The sequence below is a fragment of the Sciurus carolinensis genome, chromosome 17 (assembly GCF_902686445.1).
Source record: "Sciurus carolinensis chromosome 17, mSciCar1.2, whole genome shotgun sequence".
Classification (NCBI taxonomy): Eukaryota; Metazoa; Chordata; class Mammalia; order Rodentia; family Sciuridae; genus Sciurus; species Sciurus carolinensis.
Window position 1 is genome coordinate 16,300,554 of NC_062229.1, and position 16,477 is coordinate 16,317,030.

Consider the following 16,477-nt stretch of genomic DNA (forward strand, 5'->3'; position numbering starts at 1 on the left):
TCTACAGCATGCACGATTCACAGTAGCCAAACTATGGAACCAGCCTAGGTGTCCAACAGTGGATGATTGGATAAAGAAAATGTGTTACATATGCACAATGGAATTTTTACTCAGCCATAAATATAAATAAAATCATGGCATTTGCAGGAAAATTGATGAAACTAGAGATCATCCTATTAGTGAAATAAATCAGACTCAGAAGGTCAATGTACGTTTTCTCTCACATACATAAGTTAGGAAAAAGAAAAAAGCATGGGTAGATGCCCTAAAAACCAAAGGGAAATCAGTAGAAAGGAATGGGAGGTGGAGGGTGTTGGGGGAACTGCCAGGAATCATATTAGTCAATTTGTATTATTATATTCTGTGTGTGGGCAAATATGTATCCTATCATTATGTACAATTTCAATGCACCATTAAAATGTGGGAAAAAATAATGGACTTTAATAAAATACTAAACATGAGAATTCTTAGAATTTACTAATCTCACGAAATGTGCACAAAAAATTCAAAAGTATCTCTTTGAATTATCAAATGATAAATACAAGAATCAATGGCGATTCCTAACATATCTTGTATACAAGATGTTTTCAATTATTTTGTAAAAATAACATGAACCCAAGGGTTTTAGCGCTCATGGTTTTATATCAAGGGACTGCTGCTCCCTCATTAAGGAGAGGAAGAGTAAATATTCAGGAGGTGTCAGTAGTTTTTCCCTGGCACAAGTCAAGGCTTTTGGGACCCAGGGGATTTGCAAAAGGCAAAGCATTTTAGACTTTGGACAAAACTTTCAGTCAGGTTTGGGATTTGTGTTAAGGTTAGATCTCCAAAAGACAGAAGAGCTCATGAGGTGAAATAAAGGCTCATTCCCCTGATATTAACCTGGTGCCTCCAGAACGGAGAATTAAGAACAAATTCCCTTTGGTGCAGAGCAAGGTCTCACTGAGAACCATGTCTCAGGCTTGGAATAAGAAGAGGGCAAGTGTCCAGTGAGCAGACTCACAGGCCTGAAGCTACTCCCTGCTGGTGTACTCTGTGAGCTCTGCTTTTATTTGGATGGAGCGTGGCTGCTTGCATGGAGTCCTCTGACTGGCAGACTGATCCTGCACCCCTTCCAGCTGTCTCACCTGGCAACAAAACCTCAGTCTTCTTCATCAAAGAGAGGAATTTGGATTCCACATTGAGGCTTCCATTCAGAAGACCCATGTGGGTAAGTCTGAGGGCTGCAGGAAAGCTTCTCAGAGCCAAGAACATTTACCTGAGGTCACCCAAGAGCCAACCCAGCTCCACATGGAGCGGAGAGTTTGCAGTGGTTATTTGTTGATTTGTTTGATTTTTACTTGATGTGTTTATTTAGCATGGAAAAAAAAAAGCATGGAACACTGGACTCAGCAGGGCATGGGTCAAGCTGACCATGGAGTGAGGTCCTGGAATCTCAGCTCGAGTTGGAAGTGAGAAGCTTGAAGCCTTTTCCAAGTAAGAACATATTCAAGGACATTTGCAATTAGTCAGGTGGGAGGGAAAATGAGAGCATTATCTGTGGAGGGACCTACAGGAGGAGAGGACATTTCCTGTTTCTGAGATGGAGCACCATTTTGATTGGCTTATTACTATCATATACCCATTTTTCTATGGTTCTCAATATTTCAAAGAGTTTTTCCTTTTCATTGTTTCTCTATTGACTTTTGAGTGATAATTTTTAGCCTGTAAATATTTTAAATTTTAGCTAACTATGGTGACTCATGCTCATATTCCCAGATACTCAGGAGGCTGAGGCAGGAGGATGGCATGTTTGATGCCAGTGTCAGCAACTTGATGACACCCTGTCTCAAAATAAAAATAAAAAGGGCTGAGAATATAGTTCAGTAGTAAAGTGCCCCAGGTTCAATCTCCTATAAACTGTCCCCCCAAAGTTTTCTAACTTTTTTTACTAAAATATATTTATGTTATTACTTCTGAGGTTCTTGTCTTATTCATACATATTTTATTAACTTGTGAAGTTTACATGTAATTTTCCTGATTTCCTCCAAAATGTGTCTATTACTTTCATACTATCGTCTTCACATCCTCTGATGTTTTCTAAGATATGTGAACTAGGAGATTTTATTTTCCTATAGGTGGCCAGTGATACCAGTTTTATCTAAGTATTCAAACTTTTCCAACAAATTTGAATTACGACCGTGTCATGGTTTCTGTGTTCACATGCACCGAGGCAGGATTTCTGATCCATCCACCAAATGAGCTTCTCTCTGTGCCACACATTCAAGGAGCATTCTGTGTTATGCCCCTTTATGCCCAGGTTTGTGCCAACTTAGTTATTAGTTCATCATGATGGCATAGAAGTGTTGATATTAAGCATCTTCTTTTATTTAGTGCTTGATGCTGTGTTCAGTTTTGCTAGTGCATTTGTTTTGAGGTCACTCAGCTCAATCTGCTTCTACTTCCCCACTACTCTTTCTTGGGTCACTTCTCTCTTTGGTTTTATCCTATGGAATGGGCACACATTCACACACTGCTATGAGACAGAAAGGTGAGTGAAGCAGGTGAAGTCTGCCCTCTTGGGTCCTGTTCCATGATGCCAGCGACAGACAGTTCCTGGTAATAGCTGTGTGATGTGTTGTGCTGTGTAGGGATGAGTCACCAGCAGGATTGTATTCAGTGTAAAAGGGTCAGTGTCATGGCAGTGTGCAGGATTTTATAGAAAATTGCCTTGGCATCTTGGAAGAAGACCATAACCAGGACTAGAGTGTGCCCATTGGATTTGTTCGAAGAGTTCACGACAGAAACCCCAGGAATAACCCAGAAAGTGAACCTCACCAGATAAACCAGGGAGGTCCTGCCTCTGTTGCTGTCCATGCAGTGACCAGCGGGTATTAATCTTTCTGTGTCCTGCGTATTTCACAGAATGGGAAATATCAACTGGTCTTTACTGTGGAAGCTAAAATGTTGATTCAGAGAAGCAGGAAGTAGACAGTGGATACTAAGAAGTAATAGTGGGGAAGTTCCAATTAACAGGTACAACATTATAGTCACACAAAGGAAGAATATTTGGAATCTATTGCACAGGTGGTGCCTGAATTTGGCAGTAATGTGCATTTCAGAATAAATGGAAGGGAGGATTTTGATTATTCTCAGCATGACAAAATAACAAATACTTGAGGTGATGGTATTTAATTACCCCTGTTATATTATTACACAATATATACATGTCATACCCCACCATTATGTGTCAATCAAAAATGCAATAAAACATTAAAAAAAACGAATCACTGAAATCTATATTGAATGTCACAGAAACAAATTCTCTTCTAATATTTTTATGAAAATAGCCATATTTTGTTGCTCTTTGTGTATGTCCTGTTTTGAATTTCTGCTGCATTATTCCCTTCACACTTTTTTTCCTACATGAATATTCTACCTGTAAAGGTCTTGGACCAACAAGTTATTATTATTACTTTTGACTTTGAGGAATTTGGTCTTGCTGTTTTGTGCATGCTTCCTGGTCTATAGGGGGTGTAATTGTAGTTGGAGGTTGCCAGAAAAAGGGAGTGTTTTCTTCCACACAGTCCCTTGGGACCTGAGCTCATTAGTGTTTTTCCCCTTAAGGTCTTTTAATTTCTCTCTAGTTGAGCAGATTTCTCCTATTCCTTTAACCACAGGGTAGAAAATGGCAATGCCAAAAGGATCTCCCAGGTTACATGTGTGTGGGAGAATTTCAAACTGGAATTTCTGGGTCCCACTTTTTCTTGTCTGTTTCCTTTTCTAAGTGTTATAATGGTGCATTGTAGTTATACATAATATTGTGGTCTTTTTGACATAGTCATGCAGGTATGTAATATGCTCCATTCTGGTCTTCAGTACTTCCTTTTTCCCTTTCCTGTTCCTCTTCCTCTACCCTACTGGTCTTCTGTCTGTTCACTTGTAGTTCTTTTAATTGGTGCTTTATGGATATACATAAAGGTGGAGCTGGGTACCATCTTGTACCCACTTTGCAGAATGATGCACTGATGCAGACAGCTTGCCTGGAGTCCATTCCTTTGAACAGTGAGACTGGGTATGAGAGGCACAGGCCCAGGAGAGCAGGACTTCTGGTGTGTTTTGGGGATTGTGTTTTTGTGTGTGTCTGCCTATAAAGGTGAGAACAGGTTTCAGAAAAGGGGACCCAGGATTCAACATATTCCAAAAGGTAACTTGTACTACAGAGGTCAGGACTTCAGGCAGCAGATGGTAATAAACCGGGATTACATTTAAGTCCACACAGGCACCTCGTCAGCCAGCTTCATGGAAGGCCCTGCAGGAGACCTGGACAGAGTCTGCTTGCATGGAGCTTCATCAAGAGCGAGGCAGCTTTGTTCTTCATTCTTGTCTGATGCCAGTGCATGTCACCCTCTCCCTACTCTTGTTGACTTCTGCAGATGGTGGCTCCAGCCCTGTCTTCCTGAAGGTCTTTTTCTAAATGTCACTTACTGGATGGTCTGGCCTGGACACCTAGTATAAAATGAGACCCCCTCTCTACCTTCTCCTTCACAGCTGCTTTCTTTCCTTCATAGTAATGTCACATTGCACTTGCCACACGATTATTTCCTTGCCTCCTTGTGTTTGCTGGTGTTACTTCTCCATCATCAGGTGTTAGGAATACTTGCTTTCTTAGCCCTGATCCATCATGGCTCTGGTATTCCCTGGAACATGATCATCACTAAATTAATTTACACAAAGGCATGAAATAAATAAATACTATTGAATACGTAATCTACTGGGGAAAGTGTGAGGGTGATATGAATTCCAAGTCAGAGATGGCAAAGGATCCCCTAAAGGGAGCAGATTAATGCATGTATGTCAAATTATTCCATAAAACTGTGCCATGTTCTCTCTCTCTCTCTCTCTCTCTCTCTCTCTCTCTCTCTCTCTCTCTCTCTCTCTCTCTGTCTTTTAAAGAGAGAAAACCTCATGGGGACAGAGAATGAGACACAGATTTCAGAATTCCTTCTTCTGGGAATTTCAGAGGACCCAGAACTGCAGCCTTTCCTCTTTGGGCTTTTCCTCTCCATGTACCTGGTCACTGTGCTGGGGAACCTGCTCATCATCCTGGCCACCATCTCAGACTCCCACCTGCACACACCCATGTACTTCTTCCTCTCCAACCTGTCTTTTGTGGACATCTGCTTCACCTCCACCACCATCCCAAAGATGCTGGTGAACATCCAGACAAGGAGCAAGGTCATAACATATGAGGGATGCATCCTACAGATATATTTTTTCATACTCTTTGGAGTTTTGGACAATTTCCTTCTGACTGTGATGGCTTATGATCGCTTCGTAGCTATCTGTCACCCTCTGCACTACACAGTCATCATGAATCGTCGACTCTGTGTTGCTGGTGCTGGCATCCTGGATCACCAGTGCCCTGAATTCCATGTTGCAAAGCTTAATGGCATTGCGGCTGTCCTTCTGCACAGACATGGAAATCCCCCACTTTTTCTGTGAACTTAATCAGGTGGTCCTTCTGGCCTGTTCTGACACTTTTCCAAATGACATGGTGATGTATTTTGCAGCAGGATTGCTGTTTTGTGGTCCCCTGGCTGGCATCCTTTACTCCTACTCCAAGATAGTGTCCTCCATCCGTGCAATCTCTTCAGCTCAGGGCAAGTACAAAGCCTTCTCCACCTGTGCATCTCACCTCTCTGTGGTCTCCTTATTCTATTGCACTTGCCTAGGGGTGTACTTCAGTTCATCTGCTACACACAACTCACACTCCAGTGCCACAGCCTCAGTGATGTACTCCGTGGTCACCCCCATGCTGAACCCCTTCATCTACAGTCTGAGGAATAAGGACATCACGGGAGCTCTGAGAAGACCCTTCAGTCGGAAGCTCTAGAGGAGACCTTTTTCAGGAACTGCCTGAGGTCCCAGGGTGCTAACCTGCAGAGCCAGAAATTCTAGTTCCTTAATCTGATCCTGACATAGAATGTGCTCTTTCCATTTATTTCCTGTAGTCTTGATTTCTTTCATTTCAACTTCTTTGTCAAATGGAAGCAACCTCATTAATAAGTTTTCTGCTCTGTTAGCCAATATTTTTCTCTCTCTCAGTTTTCTACTTTCCTGGTGTTCTTCCCGATCTCAGATAAGAGGCAGTTTTGAGATTCCTGTCATTCTCACAGAAAGAAGTTGCATTCATCCTCTGGAATAATCTGCACTTGCAGTTGGGGTCATTTATGTCATTTTGTTATAGAGAAAGAACTGGGGCCACAATTCTTCATTGTTCTGTTCTTTATTACTGTCTGTAATGCTGCCTTATTTGGTTTGTTATAATGTAAACTTCAACATACCAGTGACTTTACAGCTCATCATGGGAGTTTATAGTCACAGGTATATGATGCTCTTATTCAGCACAGTTTTCAACACATGCTGTATTCCATGGTAAGGAGTAATAATGAAACATTGCAATCAAATACACATTAAACCTGTATGATCTTACATGTTTACACTAAAAACAACCAGAAGGACAAATTACACAAATCAGGGACTCAACGTGGTATTAGAGTCAGAGGACCTTATATTTTCAAATGTCAATCAGACTTTGAGTTTTCAGTCACACCTCCATGAAAGGTCTATTTCTCATGTTGCACATCTACTCTTTGAAATGTGAACTCTTATCTTTCATGCATAAGGGGTTTATTCAGTGACTGAAGGATTTAGCATAAAATTCTTACTGTTCAGGACATAAAGTCACTTTTCTTGCTTAATAATTCTTGCTTCTGAGGAAAATCATGACTCCTTCAACATTAACAAAATATCTCACTCATTAAATTTTTTTTGTAAACATTAAAGTGCAGGTGAGTGAACTGTGTGTACATCTACACTAACTTAATTTTAATTTCATCTTTTTCGTTCCAAACTCTCTTCAGTGCTCATCAGCAAAGGAGGGCTTCCATAAGAAATTGAACCCTGCCCTGCCATTCCTTGGCCAGGAGGTTGTGCATAGGTCACTCGGTGTCCCCTACACACATGCCTGTTTTTCCCACCTGCCCTGGTTACCTGGAATGGAAACTCAACAATGGTCACTTTCTGATGTACCACGTGAACCACAGATATTTGGTGATATATATAAATACATATATATATATATATGTTTAAAAAATTAATTAAAGAACTATATAATACTCATAATACTAGAAGGGAGATCAATAGAACAGCAGATCAAGGGAAGGGAGAGAGGAGGGATAAGGAAGGTACTGGGAATTGAGATTGATTGAATCACGTGACCTGCATGTCTCACTATGGCATAACAATTCCCACTATCATGGATGATTATAATGCCCAACAAAAGAATAAGAGCTATATATACACAGCAGAATGTTGCAGTCTTAATAAAGAGGAAATAGGGGTCATTTATAGCTGGAGGACACTGTGCAGAGAAATAATGCAGGCACAGAGAGACACACACTGCCTGATGTCACCAGTGTGTGGAACCTAAACAAGATGACCTCTTGGGAAAAGAGCAGAGAGGTGGTCACAGAGGGTGGGAAGAGTGTGTTGGGAAGAAGGGGCTGTTGGTCAAAGGGTGCAAAGCTTCAGTTACACTGGAGGAATGAGTTTTAGTGATCTCTCCTGCTGCTGGGTGACATCAGGTAAAGATAATGTATATTTTTAAATTATTAGAGAGATTTTGAAATATAGACTCAACTGTGCACCTGGCAACCAGTAAAAGGGTAAAGAAAATGTGACCCATACGCCAGAGGGAGCATCAGACATAAAGAAGGATGAAATCCTGTCACTGACAGCAAACAGATGGAGCAGGAGGATGTGGAACTGATCAGAATGAGGCAGAAACAGGAGGCCGATATCGCCCCCTCCCTCTCCCACACAGGAACCCAAACACGGAGGAGCTAGAGAGGAAGTGTTGCTGGGGATGGTGCTGCGTGCTGTGGGGAGGGAGGGAGAGTGGAGGGAGGTGGCTTGACCAGTGCCCCCTGGTGTGCAGGTCACTGTGAATCCTATCAATCTGCACCAGATGTGGGTCAATAACAATGAAAAGTAAGACAAAAATGATAAAGAAAATAAAGTGTGAGCAACCCCTCTGGCCCCCACTGACTCCCCAGTGAGCAGAGAGGACAGTTTTCTGAAGTTGACCAAAAGTCCTTGCTTTGGAGATGCAGGGCACTTAGTGAATAAGGCTCCCTGAGCTTCATAATGTGAGCCTTTCCATGGAGCCTGGGCTGGCCCAGAACTCCTGAGCTCATGGGATCCCCTCACCACCACCTCCTCAGTAGCTGGGGTTACAGGTGGGTGACAGTGCACCCAGCTAGAAGCCACCTCTGAGAAAAATAAAAGAGACTGTTTGTAAGGTAGTAATCTCAGAGCCTCACACATGAAAGATCTAAATGTTTTAACATGTAATTACCAAAGGCTTTGTCAATGAAGGACTAATTGACAACTTTGACCATGTATTGAGAGAATGTTCTAATTGATCTGGGGACAGTGTCTTATAGCCAAGAACGAAGTACCCATGGTTTATAAGCTTGGGTGAAGAGGGGGATAGAAACTTCCTGCAGGTATCAGGGGCCGTGTCTCCAACACAACCCAAGGCTGTGGAGATCCAAGGGACCTAATCCAGATAGGTTCCGTGTGTCAGACCTGGGAGAGAACTTCAGCTCATGAGGTTAAACCTCTGGAAGGAAGAAGAGGGCATAAGAGGGAGTAATAAACTGAATTCTCCTGACTCTGGACCATGTCTCTTGGGAGTAGAGAATCTCCTGGAAAGAGAAACGTCCTTGGTGCAGAACAATGTCCAGCAGGGGAATTACTCAAGTACCCAGCATTGCCCCAGTGAGGACGTGCCTAATGAGAAGTCTGGGGAGCTGTGTATGTGTCCTCTCTGCTGTTCCTCAGAATGCTCCACCTTGGACAGGAGAGGACGTGGTGGTTTCTTGCTCTCAGAGTCCTCACCCAGGTCAGTGAGACCCAAGAAGCCCTGCAGGAGAGGTCCAGAGAATGGACACCAAGATCATTAGCCTGAGGTCTTCCCAGAGCCAAACCAGAACTGCCTGACCTGGGAGATTGTGGTTACCAGGCTGTTGGATGGTCTGCTTTCCTGCTTAATTCGTTGATTCATTTATTTATGATGCTGAAAAGGGAAGTGGCAATTTAACAACCTTTTCTCAAAAAAAAGATCAGTCCTAGAAGTGGAGGAGCTGTGGCTACCAGAGCTGGGAGGACGTGCAGGGAACTGAGGGGATGGCCAGGGACACAGGGTGGAGCTCACAGGAGGAATGACTCTAGTGCTCTCTTGCTCAGTGGGTAACTGTGGTCATAGCTGCTGGTTGTGGATTTTAAATAGCTGGTAGAGAAGATTCCGTTTGTTCCCAACACACAGGAGTGATCGATGTTGAGGGTGATGGAGATGTTAATTCCATACTACTCCCAGGTCTGCTTGCTTAGGAACCACACACACACACACACACACACACACACACACACACACACAGCAGTCCAATGTGTGACTGATTATCACACATGGATCACATGTATTCAATGATCACACAGCTATCATTGCTGCTTAAACCTTTAAAAGTATTTTTAAAAAGGGTCAACACCAAAGCCTAAGTATTACATAGTAAAGAACCATATCAGAAAAATACAACAGGGGCCTGCCTCACCCAGTGTCCAGTGCTGTGGAGACAATGGCCCAGAGGTGCAGCAGCCTCCGGGAGGTGATTCTCTTGCTGTCCTAAAAACAGTGCTGAAAGCATTTTTCTGTCCTTGGTAAACTTCCTTTCATGAATTGCTGGCTTACAGTGTTCAACTTTCCCATGTGGGTGTTTGATATGCATGTTATGGACACTGAAAAGATGTCCATTCTTTGTTTTGGTCCCTTCCAGCTTTACTGGCCACTGTGGGGACACATGGGAGGCAGAATGCCGCCAGAATCAAGGAAGCATCCCCTTCCTTCCAGCATCCTAGGGACCCTGCCTTATTGGACGGATCCCCCCTCAGCATCCCATTCTGTTTATTGAGCATATTTTTTGTTTCTATAAACTCAGGGCAGATAATGCCCATACAAAACTGGATCTCCAAGGTTACCTGTGATGGGACTTTGACAGACTGGAGTTCCTGACTACCATTGCTTTCTTCCTTAGGGAAAAGTTAATCTGAAATTGGTAACTTGCCTTGTATCACTTCCTGTTGAATAGTGTGGCTGGGGTGAGAAGAGCGTTGTGTTAACACATGTGCTGTGTGTGTGTGTGTGTGTGTGTGTGTGTGGCTCCAAAGCAAGTGGACCTGGGAGTAGTATGCAGACAGTCCCCAAATTATGAGGATCAAATCAATCATATCTTTTAATGTTATGACCATGCAAAAATGATTTGCATTACAAAATAACTACTTATAATGTTCAATTTTGGTATTCTTCCAGGCTGGTGGTATGTAGTACACTACCCCCTCATGATTCTGGGCTCTGGTGGCCCAGAGCTGGACTCCAGGTCAGTCACGCCCTCCCCTGGTGAACACCTGAGATTCCAGGGCTGCTGCACTGCTCAGCTGGGAGGCTGGTGGTTGGGACGTGTCAGTGCATTGCTGACCTGTGGGGTCCCAGCCCTTCTGATGGCTTCATCAGGACACAGCCCACCATCATCCCTGACCTTCCACATTCCTAACACAGAGCCAGGACTCAGGACGACAGGTGAAATAAAGTGACAGTGCACTCCTGTCCAAAGGAAAGTTCTGCAGCTAATTTATGGTGTGAATTAGAAAATTTTTGGGCAGAATCATTTGTCTTGATGTTTCAGGGGCACAAGACAACTGCACTCTTCAATGTGGTAAATACGATTTTAAATGTATTTTAGTGGACACATAACAATACTACCTATTTACGTGGTACAGAACAGAAATTTGGAACATGCATGCAGGGTGAAATGAGCAAGGCAGGGTGGTCAGCATTGCTTCTCCTCCAGCATTAGTCACTCCTACATGCTGAGAATCTTCAGGCTCCTGTAGTTACTGTGAAGTGTGTGGAAGGTTGCTGTGGCCACAGTTCCCCTACTGTGCTGCAGACCCCAGAACTGGCTCCTCCTGCCTCTCAGAGTTTGGGGGTTATTGTGTCCTCTGCCTCTGTCTCCCATCCCTCCTACACTTCCCAGTCTCCAGTGACCACGATTTCACCCTCTTCCTGTGTAAGGCCAGGATTTTAGCTTCCACACTTGAATGACAGCATGCTCTGTTTCCATGCACGCTGCTGCAAATGGCAGGATTCATTGTTTCTTAGCTGAATATGATTCTGTAGTGTTCTGTATCTGTCCTTACACTTCCTCTCTCTATTCATGCCCTGATGGATACACTGATGAATTCCACATCTTGACTGCTGTGAACAGGATGCAATGAGCACAGCCTGCAGGGTCCCTGTGTGTATTCATTGACGTTGCATCTGCACAGAGCGGTTTTCATTGTCTTCAGTCCACATCCCTCTACACTCTTCCCCTTATTGTAAATTAAATTAGATTTTCTACATGTTTCCTCATTTGCTTCCCACCAGGTCCTTATGCACTGGGTGACATTAGTGCAACATTTTACAACTAAAGTGATGGAGTTTCAGAGTGCCTTTCTATGTTCATGCAGTGCTAACAAACACAACACTGGGGCTGACACTGTGAACTCGGCATTCTGCTGTCAGCTCTGAGATCTGAGGAGCAACACACAGCAGCTGTCATCAGGTGTAATCATACCTTGTGACGTACACCACCAAGGAAGCTGTCCTACAGAAGACATTGCAAGGAGAATCGACTTTTAAATCAATTTTCATGTTTAATTCATACATAACAATTGCATCTATTCATAGTGGACCATGTGATACTTTGATACATGTGTCCATGTTTAATGAGAATATTGGGGTGAGTATCCCAATTATGTCTTTCAGCATTTGTCTTTGTGAGGGACAGGAAAACTCACACTCCTGTTTTCTAACTATTTTGAAATAAATGAATCATATGGGAACTCAAGTCCCCTGCTGTGCTGTGGGACACTAGGACTTCATCTCCTCCCTGTGTCTTTTACCATAACCTAGCCCACCCACGTCCTCCCATCCCCACTCCCCATTCCCAGCCTCTGGTCAGTGCTCTGCTCTCACCTGTGAGCCGTTCCTGTCCATCTTGCTCTTTCCTGTTGCCACTCTGGCTTCCTTGCTGGCCTTGGACATATGAAACGGGCACCTTCCTCAGGGCCTTGGCATGGTCTTTGCCTCCTGCCAGACACTCTTCCCTGACAGCCTGTGGCACTTGCTCTGTCTTCCTGCAGATTTTTTTTTCAAATATGATTTGTCACCTTTGCTGGTCTCCTCAGAAGCCAATTTTAAAAGAGTTCCTCCACCCACTCTTTTCTTTTTGTCCTTGTTACATTTTCTTCCAAGTGTCTCCTTATCTGAATGCTACATCATTTTCTTTATTTTTTTTATTTTATTATTTTTTTACATAGGGCAATGATGTTTATTTTTTTTCCTTCCCCCCCACCCCTCCCACCCCTCTTTTCCCTCTATACAGTCCTTCTTTCCTTCATTCTTACCACTCTCCTTATCCCTAACCCTAAACCTAACCCTAAACCTAATGCTAACCCCTCCCACCCCCCATTATATGTCCTCATCCGCTTATCAGCAAGATCATTCGTCCTTTAGTTTTTTGAGATTGGCTTATCTCACTTAGCATGATATTCTCTAATTTCATCCATTTGCCTACAAATGCCATAATTTTATCATTCTTCATTGCGGAGTAATATTCCATTGCATATATATGCCACAGGTTCTTTATCCATTCATCAACTGAAGGGCATCTAGGTTGGTTCCACAATCTGGCTATGGTGAATTGAGCAGCAATGAACATTGATGTGGCTGTATCTCTGTAGTATGCTGATTTTAAGTCCTTTGGGTATAGGCCAAGGAGTGGGATAGCTGGGTCAAATGGTGTTTCCATTCCAAGCTTTCTGAGGAATATCCACACTGCTTTCCAGAGTGGCTGCACTAATTTGCAACCCCACCAGCAATGTATGAGTGTTCCTTTTTCACCACATCCACACCAACACCTATTGTTGCTTGTGTTCTTGATAATCGCCATTCTAATTGGGGTGAGATGAAATCTTAGGGTAGTTTTGATTTGCATTTCCCTTATTACTAGGGATGTTGAACATTTTTTCATATATCTGTTGATTACTTGTATATCTTCTTCTGTGAAGTGTCTGTTCATTTCCTTAGCCCATTTGTTGATTGGATTATTTGTATTCTTCGTGTAGAGTTTTTTGAGTTCTTTATAGATTCTGGAAATTAGCGCTCTATCTGAGGTATGGTTGGCAAAGATATTCTCCCACTCTGTAGGCTCTCTCTTCACATTTCTGATAGTTTCCTTTGCTGAGAGAAAGCTTTTTAGTTTGAATCTATCCCAGTTGTTGATTCTTGCTTTTATTTCTTGTGCTATGGGAGTCCTGTTAAGGAAGTCTGATCCTAAGCCAACAAGTTGAAGATTTGGACCTACTTTTTCCTTCTATAAGATGCAGGGTCTCTGGTCTGATTCCAAGGTCCTTGATCCATTTTGAGTTGAGTTTTGTGTAGGGTGAGAGATAGGGGTTTAATTTCATTCTATTGCATATGGTTTTCCAGTTTTCCCAGCACCATTTGTTGAAGAGGCTATCTTTTCTCCATTGCATATTTTTGGCCCCTTTGCCTAGTTTGAGAAAATTGTATTTACTTGGGTTTGTGTCCATGTCCTCTATTCTGTACCATTGATCTACCTGTCTATTTTGGTACCAATACCATGCCGTTTTTGTTACTATTGCTTTGTAGTAGAGTTGAAGATCTGGTATTGCAATACCCCCTGCTTTGCTCTTGCTACTGAGGATTGCTTTAGCTATTCTAGGTTTTTTATTCTTCCAGATGAATTTCATAATTGCTTGCTCTATTTCTGCAAGGTACATCATTGGGATTTTAATTGGAATTGCATTGAATCTGTATAGCACTTTAGGTAGTATAGCCATTTTGACAATATTAATTCTGCCTATACAGGAACATGGGAGATCTTTCCATCTTCTAAGGTTTTCTTTAATTTCTTTCTTTAGTGTTCTGTAGTTCTCATTGTAGAGGTCTTTCACCTCTTTTGTGAGATTGATTCCCAAGTATTTTATTTTTTTCGATGCTATTGTGAATGGGGTAGTTTTCCTAATTTCTCTTTCTGAAGATTCATCACTTATGTATAAAAATGCATTGGATTTATGAGCATGGATCTTGTAACCTACTACTTTACTGAATTCACTTATGAGTTCTAAAAGTTTTCTGGTGGAATTTCCAGGTACCTCTAAATATATAATCATGTCATCAGCGAACAGGGATAGTTTGAGTTCTTCTTTTCCTACTCGTATCCCTTTAATTTCTTTGGTTTGTCTGATTGCTCTGGCTAGAGTCTCAAGGATGATGTTGAATAGAAGTGGTGAAAGAGGGCACCCCTGCCTTGTTCCAGTTTTTAGGGGGAACGCTTTCAGTTTTTCACCATTTAGAATGATATTAGTCATGGGCTTAGCATAGATGGCCTTTATAATGTTAAGGAATGTTCCCACTACCCCAGTTTTTTCTAGTGTTTTGAGCATGAAGGGATGCTGTATTTTATCGAATGCTTTTTCTGCATCTATTGAAATAATCATGTGATTCTTAACTTTAAGTCTGTGGATATGGTGAATGACATTTATTGATTTCCGAATGTTGAACCAACCTTGCATCCCTGGGATAAAACCCACTTGATCGTGGTACACTATCTTTTTAATATATTTTTGTATGCGATTTGCTAAAATTTTGTTTAGAATTTTTGCGTCAATGTTCATTAAGGATATTGGTCTGAAATTTTCTTTCCTCGATGTGTCTCTGTCTGGTTTAGGTAACAGGGTGATATTGGCTTCATAGAACGAGTTTGGGAGGGTTCCCTCCTCTTCTATTTCATGGAATAGTTTGAGGAGTATTGGAATGAGCTCTTCTTTAAAGGTTTTGTAGAACTTGGCTGAGAACCCATCTGGTCCTGGACTTTTCTTTGTTGGTAGGCTTTTGATGACCTCTTCTATTTCATTGCTTGAAATTGGTTTATTTAAGTCGTGTATGTCCTCCTCGTTCAGTTTAGGTAATTCATATGTCTCTAGAAATTTGTTGATGTCTTCGAGGTTTTCTGTTTTGTTGGAGTATAGATTTTCGAAATAGCTTCTAATTATGTTTTGTATTTCAGTCGTGTCTGTTGTGCTATTTCCTTGTTCATTCCGAATTTTAGTAATTTGAGTTTTCTTCCTCTTTCTCTTTGTTAGTGTGGCTAAGGGTTTATCAATTTTATTTATTTTTTCAAAGAACCAACTATTTATTTTGTTAATTTTTCCAATTGTTTCTTTTGTTTCGATTTCGTTGATTTTGGCTCTGATTTTAACTATTTCCTGTCTTCTACTACTTTTGGTATTGGTCTCCTCTTCTTTTTCTAGCGCTTTGAGCTGTAGTGTTAAGTCATTTATTTGTTGATTTCTACTTCTTTTTGAATGCGCCCCATGAAATAAATCTTCCTCTAAGTACTGCTTTCATAGTATCCCAGAGATTTTGATATGATGTGTCTTTGTTCTCATTTACTTCTAAGAATTTTTTTATTTCCCTCCTGATGTCTTCTGTTATCCATTCATCATATAATAGTGTATTATTTAATCTCCAGGTATTGGAGAAGTTTCTGTTTTTTATTCTGTCATTTATTTCTAATTTCAATCCATTATGATCTGATAGAGTACAAGGTAGTATCTCTATCTTCTTGTATTTGCTAACAGTAGCTTTGTGGCATAAAATATGGTCTATTTTAGAGAAGGATCCATGTGCTGCCTGAGAAGAAAGTGTATCCGTACTTTGTTGGATGGTATATTCTATATATGTCCGTTAAGTCTAAATTGTTGATTGTGTTGTTGAGATCTATAGTTTCTTTATTCAATTTTTGTTTGGACGATCTATCCAGTAGTGAGAGAGGTGTGTTAAAATCGCCTAGTATTATTCTGTTGTGGTCTATTTGATTTCTGGAATTGAGAAGGATTTGTTTGACGTAATGTGGATGAGCCAATGTTCGGGGCATAGATATTTATGATTGTTATGTCTTGCTGATTTATGCTTCCCTTAAGCAGCATGTAATGTCCTTCTTTATCCCTTCTGACTAGTTTTGATTTGAAGTCCACATTATCTGAAATGAGGATGGATCCTCCAGCTTTTTTGCTGTGTCTGTGTGCATGGTATGTTTTTCCCCATCCTTTCACGCTACATCATTTTCAAAATTGCTTATCATCTTTCTCCATCATTGGATTGTGCCATCATTTTTCTGCCTGTTCACACATTTTCTAGATCATTCGTTAACAAGGCAAATATTCAATTTTAGTTCTTCAAATGTGCTAGGAATTTCTCAGTATAATTGTAGAATGTACAACCTCTTGAGGAAATGCTCAGACATGGAAA

The 16,477-nt window shown here is 41.6% G+C and overlaps 1 protein-coding gene and 1 pseudogene across 1 annotated transcript in view; both read left to right on the forward strand.

The window, feature by feature from the left end:
• Nucleotides 1–3,661, forward strand: part of LOC124968097 (olfactory receptor 7A10-like) — a 12,390-nt gene extending 8,729 nt beyond the window's left edge. Inside the window, exon 3 of the mRNA XM_047530458.1 lies at nucleotides 3,624–3,661. Within this exon, the coding sequence (XP_047386414.1) occupies nucleotides 3,624–3,661 (38 nt within the window). The remainder of the gene's footprint in view (nucleotides 1–3,623) is intronic.
• A 1,283-nt stretch (nucleotides 3,662–4,944) lies between these two features.
• Nucleotides 4,945–5,872, forward strand: LOC124968591 (olfactory receptor 19-like; annotated as a pseudogene).
• The last annotated feature ends 10,605 nt before the right edge of the window (nucleotides 5,873–16,477 follow it).